Raw genomic sequence first — 18,144 nt, 5'->3', positions numbered from 1 at the left:
CTCTCTCTGCCTGCCTCTCTGCCTGCTTGTGATCTCTCTCAAATAAATAAATAAAATCTTTAAAAAAAAAAAAAAAAGAATACTCAAATCTCTGAAAACTCTGGAAATCTTCCCTGGTCTCTACTCTGAAAACTCTGAAAATCTTCCCTGGTCTCTAATTTTCACTGTTCTAGATAAATCCTTTCACCCAGGTGGCACTGACTCCAGAAACCATTTAAGGGTCTGTAGAAGGGTGTGGAAGACCTCACAGAAATGTACACAGTAGGCAGACTTACAGCATAAGGGCTGTACAAATTTTCAAAAAACGTCAAAGAAAATACTCGCATATGCACCTCCAGAAGCTATGTGTAGCATGTTCTGGCCTGGTTCTGTGATGAGACTAACCTCCCTACTTCTTTTTTTCTTTCAACTCTGAACTCGTTCCGGCGGAGAGTACATACGAAAGCGAGGCGGGGGGCGGGTACAACGAGGACAAACACAGCCCAGCCAGTCACCAGGGACAGCTCTGACATACTATCCCTGAACACACTCTGAATTTCCAACATGCAGTCAGGGAAATGTGACCCTGTCCTTTTGTTTTAATTAAGAGGATATGAATATCCTCAGGAAGTTTTACCTGTACAATAGACGCAATAAGGTATACAATTAAACATCTACAGAAAATGAAAATGCCTCATTACCTAGACTAGATTTAGTCTAATTAAAAAGCAAATCAAGTTCATAAGGAAAAATAATTGCCACAAGGCATAATAAGCTTCTTTTAATTTGCAATCTGAGTAAGGATACATATACCACTAGAGCCATGAGCTTCCTACTATAATCTCAGAAAAAAGGAAACTGACTGAGTACGATTGCATAACCTTGGCTGGCTACAATGGATTAAGACAAGAGGCATCTGTAGTGCGGCATAGGTATGCAGCATGACCTAGGCCCCCAAACTGCAGCAGATTCTGTAAGAGCAATACCAATGCTCTGATACCGTCTGGAATCCCCACGCAAGTCAGCCATCTGGGATGTCACAGGACAGAGAAAGATAAAGTTCCCACAGTTCCTGCAGGAAGGAAGCCAGACTAATTGGGAAGAGATGGGCCCGAGGATATGACTTACGTGGAGAATGCAGAACAAAGTCAGTGACAGAACATGTGTTCTCAGACACAAGGTCACTGCACAGTATCCTGTAGGCCAAAGCATCAGTTTTGGAAAGCCTCCTTCAGATTCATTAAACCCAAGGCTAGAGGGTTTTTGGGTAACCACTCAGTTTAGAACCATCACCATGTTGGCCAAGCACCTCTGCTACCAGGTCAGGCTTTTTTCTTACTCTAGGGCCTATGCTGGTCCCGATTACTTTCTACCCAAAGCGAAAGTGGGGTCAGGGGCCCTGTAAAGCACTTATGATATCCTCTCCCCTCAATACACTTGGACACAAGGCAGTCAGTGCCTTACTCAACACATCTCATGTTGGCATATCCTACAGAAAAGTGATGTCAGCTTCCAGCTGGCATTCAGCTCAGTCCCACTACCAAAGCTTCTTCTACAAGTTACACTCTAGGTCACAGCAGGATACCGAGCATGGCAAGACACTGTGTGTCTGCTGGGGGTCAGGTGGGGGGGGGGGGGGGGATCAGGCAAATGTTTCATCTGCCCTAAGAGGAAGCAGAAGAGAGAAAAGTCGGGGGAAACAGGTAAAGCAATGTTATCAGGGGAAGAAAGACACAAAACTCTTGGAAGAGCTGATCAAAACAGGGGACAAGATCACCCCAAACAAAAGCAGCCTGTGTGTGGCTGGGCCTGTCCTGGTGCATATTTCTAGAAAATCCAGCCCTAATGCCCATGTTCTGTGAGGCCATGATGTATCTGTAGGGTTGCTTTCTCTTAAATCTCCAAGAACTGAACCCTCCCCCAAAACACCCCATCATTCTCTGCAAGAGAACCAGAGACCAGATGTAAGAAAGAGCGAAGGACTTAATGCATACCCCACCCTTTCAGAGCAATGAAGAATTCCTAAGATTGTAATAAGGAACGTGAAGCTCTTTTATGTTCTTTTGTTCTAATATAGGAGAGTCTTGAAAAGAAATTAAAAATTATAAAATCTGGCCTAATATGAAGAAGGAATATTCTAATGGGAAGAGATTTCAGAAGATGGAGATCCTGAGTTCTTCAACTCCAGAGATATCCCAAGACAGATCAGACAAGGTCTTGGCAGAGTGCTATAAATTCTGTGGTCTCCATGGAATCACCTTCTGTCAGAACTTGGAGCAGTAACTGTTGCAGCCATTCTAACATTGAATTTCCAGGCCCCTTTGCTTTCTTCAAGGTCCATAAATCTGATCATATTCTCAACTGAGGCAAAGCTAACAACCTCACAAGTGATTGCAACTAGGATATGTATTTTACATAGCTGGCTCAAAAATCATGAAAAGAACAGGAGAGTGGAAAAGAAGAAACAACCCAAAAGGTTACTTACTCTAAGAATCCAGGTTTGTGTTTATGTTCCACATGAGGTCCAAATTGTATCTGGGCTTGAAATCCTCCAAACTCACAAGCTTTCTCAAAGGAGACAGGGTGGGAGCCATTCAGGATATCATCACGAGCCTGAAACACAAGAGGAAGCAAAAAGCATCAGGAGCTTGGGGGAACCACACAGGGATACATCCTGTGTCTGAGCACACACTCTCTCTTCGGGGCAAGGGGAGAGTGCCAGCCAAAGGGGACACACTCAGGACACTGCAGTTGACTGTTGCACAGTAAGATGAAGGCAGAAGGAAAACAAGTCCTTTCCCCAAACTGCCTATAGACAGAAAAAGTCAGCAGTACCCAGAGTATTAAACTAAAGCTTCAATGTCTAGGAAGGTAGAAGTGATCCTGAAAAACTAAGAGGCAAAGGGAAATCCTTAGGACTCCCCAAAACTTTTTATGTCCCTAAATCATTAAAGCTAACAGAAAAATTTCCTAGAGGTAAAATCAACCCAATCCCTATTCCAAGATAAAGGCCAATGGAAGGGGAAGAGAGACGAACAGACAGTAACTCAATACTACAGCCATTTAAGGGAAATGGGCAAAACGTACAGTGTTAGAATCAGGAACTCACTGTGTCTGAAGTCCTTCTCCCAGTTCCCGATCCACCAATGCTGTTGCTATCTATCCTTCTTTTCTTTATCTAGTTCAAATAACCCCAGACTACTCTCCAGCAGATACTCTAAGCCTTCATCCAACAAGCATTTTCTTAGTGCCTGGCTACCTCCCTTCCTTCCACACCATTCTTATAACCACCAGCTCAGGGGTTAGCAAACTTCTACCATCAAAGACCAGAGAGTAAACATATTAGACTTTGTGGGTTATGTGGTCTCTGTCACAACTGAACTCTGCCACCAAAACATGAGAAAAGTCACAGACAGTAAGTAAACAGTTACATGATATGGAAAGGGCTTACCTAACAAACCTTTTCATTCATGCATACGAATGAGTTGTGTTCCAATAAAACTTTATTTACAAACACAGGCGATGCCGGAGCGGCATTTGGCTGACCCCTACATTATTTCTAAGAGTCCGTAAGTAGGTAAATAGGAGAGGAAAGGAAGGGAGGGAAGGAAAGGATCAAAGACAATAGATCAGGATTTTCTTGAGCTGAAAAAAGAAAAAGACTGGGGCCCATCTGGTGTGATGCCTACTTCTTACATATTGGGAAACTATAAACTCTGGAAAGTTAAATGACTTGTCTGAGTTTCAACAACAGGTTAATGGTGAAGACATAAAGGATTATGAAGAGACTCTTTCAGGAAATGAGAAATATGGATTTTCTGACCAATACTCACTTGCATCCTAGGACATCAGCTAAGAGAGGTTTAGTGCAGCGGTGAGCCCATTAATTGGCTCTGTGTCAGGCAAAGAGATAGTACAGGCCACCAGGTCCCAATCTGGGAAGCCAAAGAAAGACACTCCTTTCTTCACCGAACGTTGAGCTGTACCACAACCAAACTCGTGAGGAGCCCCTCAACAGCGCCCCCTGGAAACTGTGCATCGAAAACACCATGCAGCTCACTGCAAGCCACTGCCCAGAGCTTCCTGACTTCTCACCACCCTCCGTGAGCTGTACCTGAACATAAAGCAAGTTCAGCTGCACAGGGTCTCTTGAGTCCACATTCTGATCTGAGTAGAAGAACTTCCGTCTAAGTAGCAATGTTTCGTGTTCATCTACTCCTTGTTCTCTGAATGTTCGGCTGTGATCCAGCCAATTTACTGCAACACAACAAGACAGATGAAAGAATTGTATTCATTCTTCCTCTTGTTTGAAGGGATTTATCAAAAGAGAAGCGGATTTCTGGAACGCTGATATTCAGTTAGTTACTTATATCAGAACTGTGCTTTTTGACTTTGCAAAATTATTTCATACATACCATCGTGTACCATGGGACCCACCAAAAAACAACTGAGAGAAAATTCCCAGGCATTCCTGAAGTTTGTTAGAGCCCCACAGTCAATTTATAACATGGTGGGAGGGGTAATAAAAATCAATGCTTTAGGTCAAGGCAACCAAGTTAGCATTTTCCTTTAAGTTTCCTTTAAGTTCAGTTGCATTAAGTGAAATAATTTATAAACGCAGCACAATGAGTTACCTTCACCTGTAAGCTGAAAAGAGAAGGAACATAAAAGTAATTGGTTGGGGGGGCAGTGGGGGTTGGGGGGAGTAGGACAGGACACTAAGGGATCAGGGATGGTAGAGCCCTGCCTGTGGCCCAGCGTGGATCTCACTCAGAAAACACTCACCTGTTACCTGGTGCATGGGAATGCAGTGCTCCTCTATCCTTTCCATAGCTCTACATTCCCACACTCCTCCCTGGGCTTAGCACACACATTGTGTGTAAGTAAGTATTACAAGCCTCACTGGGCTCTAAGCAACTTCAGCACAGGGAGTTTGTGGGAGTGATCTCATCTCCCATGGTACCTGGGAGAGTATCATGCACATTATAAAAATCCTTGCGATTTGTCTACCATTGTCTCACTTGGAAAGAAGTATGTAACTGGAAATCAAATGAGGCAGAGAGGGAAAAAAAATGAAGAAAGGGTCAGAGGAAATGAAAGCCTCACCAAAGATCAATAAACATAATGACAATGATGACATCTTTCCAATGCAGCAGCAAAAACAATGAAAGAAAGAAGTCTGGGAAGGTCTTTATAACCAGGGATGAAGTAAGATCCTTGAAGGGATGGGGGGACGCTGGGCAACCGAATGCACATGGCGTACTTTGGGGACACACGGGGTGTAGATAAGGGCTCTTTCGAATATTAACTGTGTGGTCACAGAAGGGGACTTTCCTATAATTGGCATTTTATAACCTCTAGGGAAACAATGGATCTAGGCAATGAACACTGATGGCTGTTCACATCACAAAAAAAGAGACAACCAAACACAGCTTTCTGACAGAAGTACACAAGACCTCATCAGGAGGAGTCTTTACTTAAAAAATAGACACATACACATGAATCTGAGCAAGTTTCCAGATCTCAGGAATTAAAAGAGACAGAGCTAGAGGACACCACAATCAACAAAATCCAGACTATAGAAAACTCCACACAAATAACAATCTGTTTCTTCTTCCCAGACATTCCGAGGGGGGCGGTAGGGGGAGAGATGGAGGGAAAGTCTAAGACAAAAACAGTTAAGCATCATATCATCCAACCTTATTTGGACCCTAGTTTAAATGATTACTAGCTTTTTAGAAGACAATGCGAACATTATTTGTCTATTGACATTAAGAGATTACTTTTTTTCAGTATGAAATAGGACTATGGTTTGTTTTTTGTCTTAAAAGTCTTTTAGTGCCATAGACCAACAGCCAACCGAAAACTCCTGCCCGGGGTTCATGTAGGTATAGGGAGGGGAGTGTGGTCCAGCCACACCTGCACCCCGCCCGCCCGCCCTCCCTTCTGACACTCACGGTCATCATCCGTGTGGAGCTTGGCCTTCAGCTTCTCCATCTTCCTCTCGTCTCGCAATAGCGTCCTGTCCTTTTTTAGCGTCCCTGTCCCTTCCTCTTTCTTTTCTTCAATCGTTTCTTGGATTAAAGAATACTCCTCATAATTTGTTATTCCTAAAAATATAAATTACGTTATGATGACCAGTGATGCTGCTGCTGTCTCTCCTTCCAGTGGGCGGGGGAGGGCAGAGATACTCCATGGGTCCCTGGTAGCACAGGATGGAAAGAGGCTTTACAAAGGTGAAGGTCAGGGGGCCACCCAGGGAGCACACATCCAACAACTCTGGGCCAAAAACAGGGTTTCTCAGCTAAACTAAGCTATGTTTAAAATGTCACATTCAATTCTCCTAATTTTCGAGAAACAAGCACAGAGTAGAGATCATGCAGAACAAGGCAAGACAGGGTCAAAGCAGAAGTGGTTGGAGCAACTGGTCTTCCCTCTCATGGACAGAAGACTAAGAGAGGCCAGGATATTCTCTCCAAATATCTGAAGGGCGTCATACAGAAAGGAGACAGGCTTGTCCTCAGAGGATATGAACAGAAGATACAAGAGGAAAAGCTGTGTAGTAATCTACTGCCCAGCTTGTCCCTATCAGTCTTCAAGGAAATAGTGGATGTCACTGGTACTTAGACAGCCACACACAGGAAACTGAATTACAGGATTCCAAACGTATTTTCAATTAAAAAATTGCTTTGTGGGGGTGCCTGGGTGGTGATTCGTCATTTTGGCTCAGGTCATGCTCTCAGGGTCCTGAGCTCCAGCTCTGCCTCAGGCTCCACACGCAGTGGGGGGTCTGCTTGAGCAGACTGTTCTTCTGTTCTTCTGTTCCTCTCTGTTCTTCTGCTCCTCCCCTGCTTGTGCTTGCTCTCACATGCCTGTGCATGCATGCTCTCTCTCTAAAGCAAAGTAAATAAAATCTTAAAAAAAAAAAATTCCTTTGGCTTTTGAAAGGGAAACAAAATCTCTCAACTTCGACTCAGTGAGAGTTTCGTGTGTTTACAATGCCTGTTAGTGGGTTTGTACTATCCAGGGAATAGCAACCCTGTCTTAGGTTTGGACAGAAATCAGTGGCTAGGACACATTTGGAATTGGCAGGTCACCAAATGGGGGTAAAAAAAAAGAACAGGTGCGTAATGAACAAAATGAAAACTGGAACCTCGGCACGGGAATGCTCACCTATCCTGCTGCAAATAGTAACCAGGAGTTCCCCAACGGTCTTGGAGTCGTCCACCATGACGGTTTTCACGGATCCATCCAGCATCCGGATTTTCTGAGGTCTCTGTTTCTTTTTATATTCCAAAATATCCTAGAGCAAAACCCCACAAACTTTTCACTGACTTGTTTAATCAGGTAACCAATCTGGACACTTTTCTTTAAAAAAATGCATTTGCCCTAGCACGCTGATTTCCTCCTTCAGTTTTCATGAGATTTTGGCTACTACAACAGAAACCCCAGTGCAAAATAATTGCTTCCAACAAGCTTTCTTAAAATCTGATGGTGAAACTGACCCCCAGCAAGTACTGTTTATAGCTTACAATTCCTGAAAACTAACCTCTGTAAACGTAAAAGTACCTTATGCCTTCCTGAAGGTCTATGGATGATTTGCTTTGAGGAGAATTAGTGGAAGGAAAATCCTACTTACCTCTGAAAAAGACAGTAGTGTGCTTCTCCAATTATCTTATGGTTGCAAGCAATTTTTAATATAGATGTCATGAAGAAATAAATAATACCCCCCTTAATTCTTTCGAGTGGTGGGATGCCACAAAAGTGGTTTTTGCAGCAATGGCAAGATCAAACAGGGGTAGTAGGTTTGGAGGTTACTTGTAAATAGATTTTTTTTAACTACATTTAACAATAGATTTACAAATGGAAAATTAATTGGTACTGCATAATTCACTCTCACCTGAAGGATTATTGATCAATTGGATATGTGCACTCCACACACTAAAGCCCAGTACCTTTGAGGTTCAGCTGAACAGAATACATAACACTTTTTTACTCAACACCTGTAATTCCAAACAAAGCCATTTTTTTGTTGTCGCTGATTGTTATCATGCTTTGATCTCATATAGAATTTCTTCTACAAACACAAAACTGAATAATATTCGATCTCTGACTACCTCCAGGATCTTTTTGTTTTCCCTCCAATCTACCCTTACTTTTTATCATTAGTCACCAGGATACTTTCTATATCCTTACAGAAGGACGCTACGCCTTATTCCCTAGCTACCAAGCACAACCATGGCATGTGTAAAAAGTCAAGCACGCTAACCCCAAGCCCCTTTAATTACTCTGTGGAGTTTCAAGAATTTGGAGCGCCGGTATTTCCTATTACTACCTGGGCAGCCCTTACAAAGTCAACTACGACAAAACTAGGAATAAGTTCCCCTTGGAGCAAAACAGACAGTTGGGTCTCCCTTTTTCTCTGAGGCGAAAGAGTATGTTGGCTTCTAGAGAAGGCCCACAGACAAAGCGACAAAACAAAAACAGGAACAAAACAACAAAAACGACATCTACAACATACCCCATTTCGCAACATGTAGTAATCCAGTGTTCGGCCTGCTTCCAGCCAAATTCCTTTCCTGGGGTCTTCATCCGAGAGAAACAGCCCATAATCAGAAGCTGGGAGATAAAGAGAAGAGAGGGTAAAAGACAGAGAGCCGCTGAAGCCATCACTGACTTCCAAACCTGAGTCTGCCGACTTGGCAGGATGGGAGCGTTCGCCTGCACCAGACAGGTTTCGTTTTGACAACACCAACAAGCCACGGGGCTAAAGCAGAAGAGGAGGAACGAGGCCAGAGCTGTAACATCAACACCCACAGGAAAGGTTCTCGATTCTTAAAACCAGTGGGCAGTAACTGTGTCTACACTTTAGAGAAACACTGAGAACAGAACAGTCCAAATTTCTAATTTCTGAAATGGGCTTTTTTCCCTATCACTTACTATATAAAAATCTGGCAGAGAAGCCGTGAAGAAGGACAAAAGGGACCACAGAGAAACTAAGGAAGTGACCACGTAAGCCCAAGGCCACTTAGGCCAAGAGGGGTCAATGGAGTCTTTACACTTAGAATAACCCCTCCATCATCCCAAAACAGCATTACAAAAGGTAAGCAGGGGGGCCCAGAGAGATGAAGCCTCTGTCCCCCACCCCATAAATTATGAATATAGTTGGAAAATAAAACTCTGTGTTCTCCACAGAAATCCCTTAATCTGATTAGGAAGGACAAGGCATGGTGGCAGGAAGAAAGCAGTATCATTTCCTGTTCCTGTCTAAAGATTTCTATCTTGGGCACCCAGCTGGCTCAGTCAGTGGAGATGCAACTCTTGATCTCGGGGTCATGAGTTCGAGCCCCATGTTGGATGCAGAGATTACTTAAATACATCTTTAAAGATTATAAATAGATAACTACAATAAAGACTTCTGTCATGCTGAACAAGACAAGGTAACTCCAGAGACCCAGGTGAGGGTCTGAGCTCCTGTTGTTTTTTAGAAAAAGAACTTCAAAATCTAGAAAGGTTTTAATCTTCACCAGAGTTAAATAGCAGTCCAACCCAGAAATTTTTTTTTTTTTTTTTTTTTTTAATCTGAGAGAAAAACAGTAGAAGAAAATGCCAGAAATGATTGGACAACCCGAATTTGGAGTAAGGTTGGGGATGTAGGATAACTTTACTTTTGTTTTTGGGTAATGAAGAAATAACAGTGTTTTAAATAATATCAATAATACTTTTAGACCAAAAGCTTTGCAGTTTTGGGACATCTTTTTGAGAAGTTCAATGTCTATCTCTAATTATCTTTGAATATTTGATCCTCATGCTTCCCATTGTTAAGTTAAGTTGCAGCCCATTTTCACAGCAAAGCCTTCTTCATTTGGGAGAAACCCCAATTTCCCAAGTGCCGATCAAACACTAAAGAAAGGAAGGAAATGTAGAGAGAAGAGAAAGGGCAATGGAAAATAAAAGTTCTATGAACAGGTAGATCAATAGTGGTCAATGGCTTAAACCAACAGGAAACACAACATAGATTTATGGATGCTCCCCACCCCTTTTAGGGCTCGAGATCAAGTTTACGAAGCCCCTTCCAAGTAACTGAAATATAAGGCTTGCCCTGCATCCTGATGGCAGTTCCAACCTTCTTCGGGCTGCGTATATGGAAAAGAGGGCTCAGGTTATTCAAATGCAGGAACTGTCAGAGTGGCTTCATTTGCATTTTATAGGGCAAATGAGATGACATATCAAAAAGTGACTTGTAAACTGCAGAGGGTAATTCTGATGTATGGAAAGGTCATGACGATGGGTATGACAATGATGACTCAGTGGCAGCCGAGGCCATTGTCGGCACAAGGCTCACTTGGGATGTAAATACCTACATCCAGGCTAGGAAGACTTTTCATTTGAAACATACACACTAGTGGGCTTGGGTACCACTCAGAGCGTCTGTTTCTTTAGGGGCTAAGCAAAGAACATACAATCATATTTCAAGAAGCCAGTGATGGAGCAATGGCCTACCTTGCCCAGTTTGTGCCTCGGGTACCCGTTCCCGAATGACTCGACATGCATCGTACACGGCTGTGGATGGTTCAAACTGCATGGTCTTCACCACATTGCAGTGGCGGACACAAATCTTTAATGACAGGGCCACCATTTTCCTAGAGGATTTGTAGGTTCTCACTTAGAATGTCTGGAAAACACAAAGAGACAAACGGTGATATTCAAAACGGTCTAGCAAAAAAACTGCTAGACTGTACATCAGCTTTTAACAATTGAAACAATCAAATAGCAATTAAAGAGAATGCTTTGGATAAGAACACAAATTAAAAGATTTTGAAAAGTTTAAAATAGTCTCCATATTACCACAGAGTGGTAAGTAGAACTTCTGAGGAGGAATGATCCCTGAAAGTTCACCAAGACTCCTTCTCAATGGTGCTCCCTATGTTGGGTTTCCAGCAGGGGATTGTCAGCATGAGAGTTAGAGAGCCTTGGGCACCACAGCTACCTCCTGAAGATCCTTCTGTTGGCAGCCTCAGTGCCCCAGCTCTCTCCCCACAGCTCATAGGGACAGCAAGAAGCATGAATGCCCTCCAAATGCTCCTCAGGGCAAGAACTCCTCAGGGAGAATTCCATCTCCCCACATACAGAAGACTTGGCATCTGGGCCGAACTCCAACACCAGGATCCTATGTAAGTCCCTTTGGCCACTCTACTTCAATTTCCCCATAAGTTAAGAAGCCACAGTGGTAACAGCCCTATATAACTTAAAAAAGAACCAACCCCCCCAAAAAATAAAGAAGAAGAAGAAGAAAAAAAGAACCAAACCCCAAAAGGTTATCAGTGGGAACCCAATGCCCAGCTTTAGAAAGTATACAGATTTAGGCTAGGTTTTATTTCATAAATGACTTCTTTTTAAAACCTAAATCCAAAAACTTGGTCCATTTCCTTTGAGTTGGCAGCTTATGGCTTATTTTGATGGCCTGCTCTCTTCCATAGCCAGAACCTTAACCCTCAACCCCAAGCCAGCCTCCATCAAATGCCCCTTGCTCAGGCACACGAGAGAGGATTCTTCCCTGCACCTGACACAGGCCCAGCTGGCTTCCTGGCAAACACAACAACAGGTTTCAGATTAGGAGCCATTAGAATCCCAGCATTGCGTCGATAACATCAATCCACAGGAATTTCAAGTTTTTATCCCTTGTTCTCTTAGAGAGCCTACAGGTAGTGAAGCTGAACCCCAGCTGCCTTGATGCCCCCTTCCCACTTAAGAATGCAAATGCTAAGAAGCAATGAGGCAGCCAAGAAGCAGAGAGGGCCACAGGCTGACCAGGCCCAGGCTGTGGGTGCCCCTGGGGTGTCACTTCTTCACATGCTTGATTGGTTGCCGGCTTCCTAACAACAGCTGACTGGGTCAACTGGAGACAGAGGACATTTTTAAACAGATGTTCTGGAATCCGTGGGCAGCGTTTCCATATAGCCACACCAAGCAACCACTATAAAGTCATTTCAACCTCTACTTACATTTTGAATGAACTGCCTGTGAAAAGATTTCTTGAAAAATGTCAAGATACAGATACAGTTCTCAATAAACAGCAGCTGTGTTCACTGGGATTCTTCTGCAAACTGAATCAATTACTACAGCCTGGGCAGTGGCCGCACTGCTGCCAAGGCAGAAGGTTCAAAATATCCAGGGATTTTCCACCTTCAATATCAAGGACTTTTAAAGCCACAGATGAAGGGGTCTACCCAACTCTGGGGGGAAAACTTAAACTCTAAACATCAATTGACAAATTTACTGTAATGTAGAGATCTTACTCAGATCTGGAATAGTCTATTGTAGAACAGTCTACCCCTCTGGGGCTGGTGAAAATTGTGAGGTTTCAGGAGCGTGACTGATGGTCAGTGGTAAAGACCTTGGAACTCTATTGTGGGTGCCATTTATGGAATGCACCAGAGAGAATGGGATGGTTAATCTCTTCCATTCCCTGAGAAAATGAAGTATTTTAAGTGTCCCTTCATGAAGGCTGTCCTTCCCAGGCTAATAATTGGGCCTTCTGCAGAGCAAATTCATGGTCCCTCGAGCCAAGCCAAGAGAGAGTCCATCAAAGGAAAATGCAGAGCCATGACATGGGGCTGAACGCAGAACCTAACAACAAGACCATAAACACTGGAGCTCAAAAGGGAACAGAAGACACACAGGGGAGGAGAAAGGGGCAGATGGAACAGCAGGGAGCAGACAGAAAGACCCGACAGAACCTAGGCCTGTGGGTCAACAAGAAACACAGAGAGAAGCCCAGAGATTTAGGAAGCAGAGGGAGAGAAGCAGAACATACACAGCAGTGAAGGAAAATCTCTATCCAAAACAACTGGAAAAATGAAGAGGCCACTAGCTGATGTGGGGGAAGCTGCGAGAGGCACAGGTTTGGGGCGAAAACTCTCTAATGAGTTTCTTTGGGGGTATATTCAGTGGAGAAGTAAAACAGGGTCAAATACAAAACAGGACACATAATGGGGGGGAGAAGCTCATATTTCAATCCTTAGGACTAGAAAGATGATCTAGGGAAGTGAGGAAGAGAGAGACCAGAGGACGGAGTCCTGGAACAGGGTTCTAAAATCAGGACAGGAAGGGACTGGCCGGGAGGCCTAGTGGTAGGTGAAGAAGGAGAACCGAGAGGGCAGGCCCAGAAGAAGGTGCATTGAGCAGGAGGGAGAGAGCACCTGTGCTAAGTGCTGATCACAGACCAAGGAAGATGTGGATGGAGAAACCACCGAATCTGGCAGGGAGGTCTCTGGGAGCTGAGGTAAGAAGCAGCTGGGGTGGGGGGCCAGGGGAGGTGGTAGCCAGAGTAGCAGGTTCAGGAGAAGGAAGAGAGGAGGGGCTGGCGGAGCAAGTGCAGGCTTGTCTCCCTGTCTCTTGGCAGGAGTGGAGCAACAGGCAATGACTCCCATTCATGCCCTTCAGGCTTTTTATCCAGAAATATGTACCATGTAGTTGCTACGAACTCCATATCTGCACAGACAAGGTGTCCACCTGACAATGGCCCAAGAGATAGTCCCAAGACAGCTAAATGCCCTTCCAGGAGGCAGGCACCTCAGCGTGCATGATCTCCATTCTGGGCCTGTAGGAGAAGAGCAGTAGGCAAGGCCATTCCAGGGAAGGGCACTGGACTGGGAAGGTCCCTTCCCAGGCCTGCCATTTTTCCTCCTTCTGCTCTTCAGAGAGCAGGGGTGCGACTGGCTCCCATGAAAGGAGTTGCCCAGCAGACACTGGATGCTTGGCCAACTCGTCCCACGGGATTCCCCTGTCCTCTCCTCGTAACATCTCACAGGACAAACCACAGAACGGAGACAACTATTCTTAGCTCCAAGTAGACATTCAGCATAAGGAGGGACACTGGAGATTCACTTTGAGACTCATGTTCTCAACTCTTCTACCACTTCAAATGTTACAACATGGCCGATGTAACACACAGAAACACCAAACCACCGACATCAGTCCCTCTCGGAGGATTGCTCAGTGGCCAAAAGACTAAAAGGCTCCAGTGTTACCATCTTACTCCAGGCTCTCAGTGTTCCCGACATGAAGCGTGGAAAAAGACCGATGATTTCCTTTGCGGGAGTGTTTTAGACATGCATAATCAGGTATGTAATGATGCTTATCAACTACAAGGTTATACATTTGCATGTATGTGAAAGACACTGTATTTTTATCACGCAAGAAGATGATCCACGCAGGCAAAGGTCAATGAGATCTGAAACCAAGACATGGTAACTTAACTGTAGTTACACAGGGAACACGGCAGTGAGCTGTTTCTAGCCCCATGCACAGCACAGTGAGCTACTTGCAAAGCCGACACATGCTGAGGTTAATAGTCTTGGCTTATGGCAAAAAGATCACAAGACCAAAGCATACAGGAACATATGTTAAATAAGAATGAGTATGTGTTTTCAGCTCTTATGAGAAGTCTCACTATACATCCACTAAAGCCCTGAGAAAATCACACCGTGATCAAGACTAACGTTCTGTTCCCTCTCCAGGGAGATGTTCTCAGGGCACCGGTGCAGCCTACAAACGGAGCCTCACCTCCACTTCCCTGTACTCCAACCCTCTGGCTAATTCCTGCCTCTCTAGGCAGGAAGCCTAGAACAGAGGAACAGGTTTCCTTCTTTTTTGGTGTGGCTACCACAAGGCTCAAAGCCAAGTGCTTTGTAGTCTAACTCCTGTCTTTATTTTATGATCCTGTCCTTCGTTTCCATTCACCCCAATCTGAATGTACGCTAGCTGGCTAGGTCTTAAGTCCTTTTTTGTTGTGGTTTGGGTTTCTTGCTAAAAGGCAGGGTATAAAGTTCATAAAAGATACATTCTTTTCCTTTCCATAATTTCTTCTCACTCGGACCATTTCTGTCCTGATTTTATGTGTGAAGGTCACCTGGGGCCAACGTGGAACCTTCCTATGCCATCCATTGTGGTAGCTGAGCCAATGGAACCAGGGGTGAAACCCAGACATTCTCCTTTTAAAGTCAACACTTCTCAGTCCCAAGGAGCTGTAAACAGCTCAGGATAGTGGCAGCAGTGCAGGCTGCCCAGGCTCTGGCCAGTCCACCCTGGAACAAACAAGCCCAGCTCAGCCAAGGGCTCCTCCTTGCCGAAGAAATGCCCGTCATTGGCCAGGATGAGCAGCCTCCCCTCGGATCTCTGCCCTTACCAGTGAGGGCTTTGAGGTGCTCCAACTCCATTCCTGCCTTACCAGTTCATGGCTCTGAGCTGGTTGTTTAACTGCAGCCTGCCTCAGTTTCTTCCTCTTCCTAGTAACCTCCTAAGGTTACTGCAGAAATCTATGAACACAAGTCAAAGGTACAAAGTACCAGGTAAGGGTTTGTTATTACTCTTCTTAGCTGCAGGGGTTGGAGAAACACTGGAAGCAGCATACTCTATTCAGCCACTGTCTGAGCTGCAAAATTCCATCTGCTGTTTATTTTAGGTCTATTGTGTCGTAGACATGTTCACAGACATTACGGAGCAAAGATGACCGAGATCCCTGCGTAGACAGCACTCCCCTTCTAGTGACCCTGTTCACTGTTCAGCTCCTGTGTTCATCCTTGTTCAAGTCAATCAAATGGCTTTTTGGAGATGCAGAATTATCCAAGGATGAGCCATGAAGCCGAGTGTGTTTGTGGAACAAGGAACTCCTGCACTCAGGCTATCCTGGACATCGGTCAGGTTCCCTTAGTCCAAGAGCCTCAGGGAGCAGAAGAGTACCCCGTGGTGTGGGTCAGGGCTGGCATCAAAGTAGACTCCTGCCCTGGGGCCTGTCAATTAACTCTGCCCAGACGCGACCTGGGAGAGGGGTCATGGGGCCCTGCATATTCCCCTGTAAGCAGAGGTGTCGTACTCAGCCGGCAGGACAACAGGGCCAGGCTCCCATGCCTCAGAAGGACCCCGGATCTTGAAGAAAGTAAGGATGGCCACCACCCCTCTCCTCTGTCTTCCTCCAGCCACTGGCTCCATTCTGACTCACTGGAAGACCACTGTACCCAGTAATGATGGCTGTACCTGCTCTCCCCTCAGCGGGCAGAATACAGCCCTGAGAACAGCAACATTTTATAACCAAAAGTCTGTATAAAACATAGGCCTATCATTCACCTCAGTCTCCAGTGAACAATTCTGCTCTCCGCTAGAAATGCCAGGAAAGAGCTTCCTTTCTTTCCACCCCTTAACTGCTCTTCCGCAAGGGAGGGAGGGGGAACAGCTCCGTCAATGAGTAAATAGCCATCCTATGAGAAGATCATAGTTCGCCAGAGGTGCCTCAAAAGCAAAAACCAGGGTCTTGCCCTCTATCTTGCTTTCCTGGGCTGTCTGTACTCAGGTGCCCTTGGGGCTCAGCTCAAATCTGATACTTAGCGCACCAGATACTTCCAGGGGTCCATGTGTCACCATCTACCAGGGTGGGTCAACGCGACTGTTCACTGGGAGCCAACTGCCTTTCATTCGGGGAGGAATGACGTCCCATTTTCATCCCACCTGCAGCCAGCTTCATCAGGGAGCCACATCTTCAGCCTTCCTGAAGGACCTGCCCCTCCCCCACTGGGCCCCTCACACCTCCCTCTTGCCAGCTAGTGAGAGCCCAGGAGGAGAGTCTGAGTAGCGAGGCTCCCCAGACAGTCCCTCACATTCACAACCCTGGAGCGAGAACTGCAGCTAATCCTAAACTCAGGGCAAATGGTACATAAACACGGCTGATGGGATTTCCTCCCCACAAAGAAAAAGACCAGGATGGTCATGCTCCCCTTGGGCATCCAGAGTGGGGAGACCAGAAGAGCAAGGAGAACATTCACAGAAGAATCTCTCTTTAGTTCTTCGCGGAGGAAAGCCAGGACACTGCTCGACTCTGCATACCTCAACTAGAAATGACCGTTAAAAGGTCAGGCGATAAAGGAACAGAGAGGAAATGATTAACCACCCACACAGGTGTGAACTCAGCAGCAGTTGGGGCACGTCAATAAAAATTCCAGCCAAGGGGTTGGCACCCAGAGCTGCCTTGCAAATGCCCCATATGCCCCTTTACCCACTGGGCTACCGCTGAGGGTGCTCGCCTGCCCCCCGGGACACCTACACTGAGACACACACACACACACAAGGCGGCATCAGGGATACGTTTGCTGGGCCGGGTCTCCCTCCCTCACCGTCCTCCCACAGGAAGGACTGTACCATCTCAGTCCTAGTACAATGTCCGCCGCACAGGGGATGCTTAGGCAACGTTTGTGGAATTAAGATGTACTGCAGGGAAAGACATGAACAGATTTTTTTTTCTAAGTTAGTCATTAGGAATTATCCACCCTACTAGCATGACGAATGGATGGAGGACAGACACCCAGCACCCAGCAGACCCTACTACTTCTACTCATCTACAACCTGTTCTGTGGACTATGGAAGCTTAACCTCGTGGCTTAGGAGATGAAGTTCTCCAGCCACAAATGAGAACCTGGAAAAAGAACCCAGGCCATAATCAGTCGGGAACACGTGAAGGTCCCCTGAGGGCGGGGACCATGTGCCATGCTCACTGTAAAGCACCCGCCACAGAGAAGGGCTCAGGCTGTATTTAATGCATGGAGGGAGGGCCCAGCCAGCAGTCCCACCTCCAAGAACGAAGCCCAAGAGCGTGCCCACAATACGGAGTACACAATGATGGGAAAAGATTTGACAGTGTTTTCCATTTTCCGATGAAGAAACTGTCATCTTGAGATTAATGCTAGGAAATCACAACCAGACCTTCCTGTGCTGCCACAATCATCGGCTACGTACGCAGTCCAACTAGAAGTTGGATGCCTCCAACTTGCTCTCCCATTCCCACTCAGCTCTTGGCACGGGCGTATGAAATTCCATCAGAAAGGAGATCATTGGTCCTAAAGATGTCCTCCCAGTGAAATCTTGCTGCACTTAGTACTTCACGCTTAGTACCATCTAAAAATGTTGCATTTCAGAACTTACAGACAAATCGAGAGCTCCCCTTTATTAAAGATGATGCCTGATTACCAGGAAGTTCTAAGGAGATGGGGGTTCCCACAGACAGATGCAGACCTCTGGCAGAGCTGATAAGGAGCAGAAGAATTGGGGAAAAGACCTGCTCAAGGAAGCGGAGCAGACATCTACGTGCTCGCAGTGTTCTAATGGTGCTGGGAG

General features: G+C 45.5%; 1 protein-coding gene across 3 annotated transcripts in view; it reads right to left on the bottom strand.

Annotated features, from left to right (window-relative positions):
* Window positions 1–18,144, bottom strand: part of TLN2 (talin 2) — a 429,824-nt gene that overhangs the window by 187,874 nt on the left and 223,806 nt on the right. For all 3 annotated transcript variants that reach the window (XM_059372168.1, XM_059372169.1, XM_059372170.1), the window contains exons 4-9: window positions 10,483–10,654; window positions 8,501–8,598; window positions 7,153–7,282; window positions 5,937–6,089; window positions 4,094–4,236; window positions 2,465–2,592 (exon numbers count right to left, since the gene is read on the bottom strand). In XM_059372168.1, coding sequence (XP_059228151.1) covers window positions 2,465–2,592; window positions 4,094–4,236; window positions 5,937–6,089; window positions 7,153–7,282; window positions 8,501–8,598; window positions 10,483–10,618 — 788 coding nt within the window. In that variant the 5' untranslated portion in view covers window positions 10,619–10,654. The remainder of the gene's footprint in view (window positions 1–2,464; window positions 2,593–4,093; window positions 4,237–5,936; window positions 6,090–7,152; window positions 7,283–8,500; window positions 8,599–10,482; window positions 10,655–18,144) is intronic.

The sequence above is a fragment of the Mustela nigripes genome, chromosome 13 (assembly GCF_022355385.1).
Source record: "Mustela nigripes isolate SB6536 chromosome 13, MUSNIG.SB6536, whole genome shotgun sequence".
In the NCBI taxonomy this organism is placed as follows: Eukaryota; Metazoa; Chordata; class Mammalia; order Carnivora; family Mustelidae; genus Mustela; species Mustela nigripes.
Note: the sequence above shows the minus strand (reverse complement) of the source record. Positions and strands in the feature narration are given on the sequence as shown.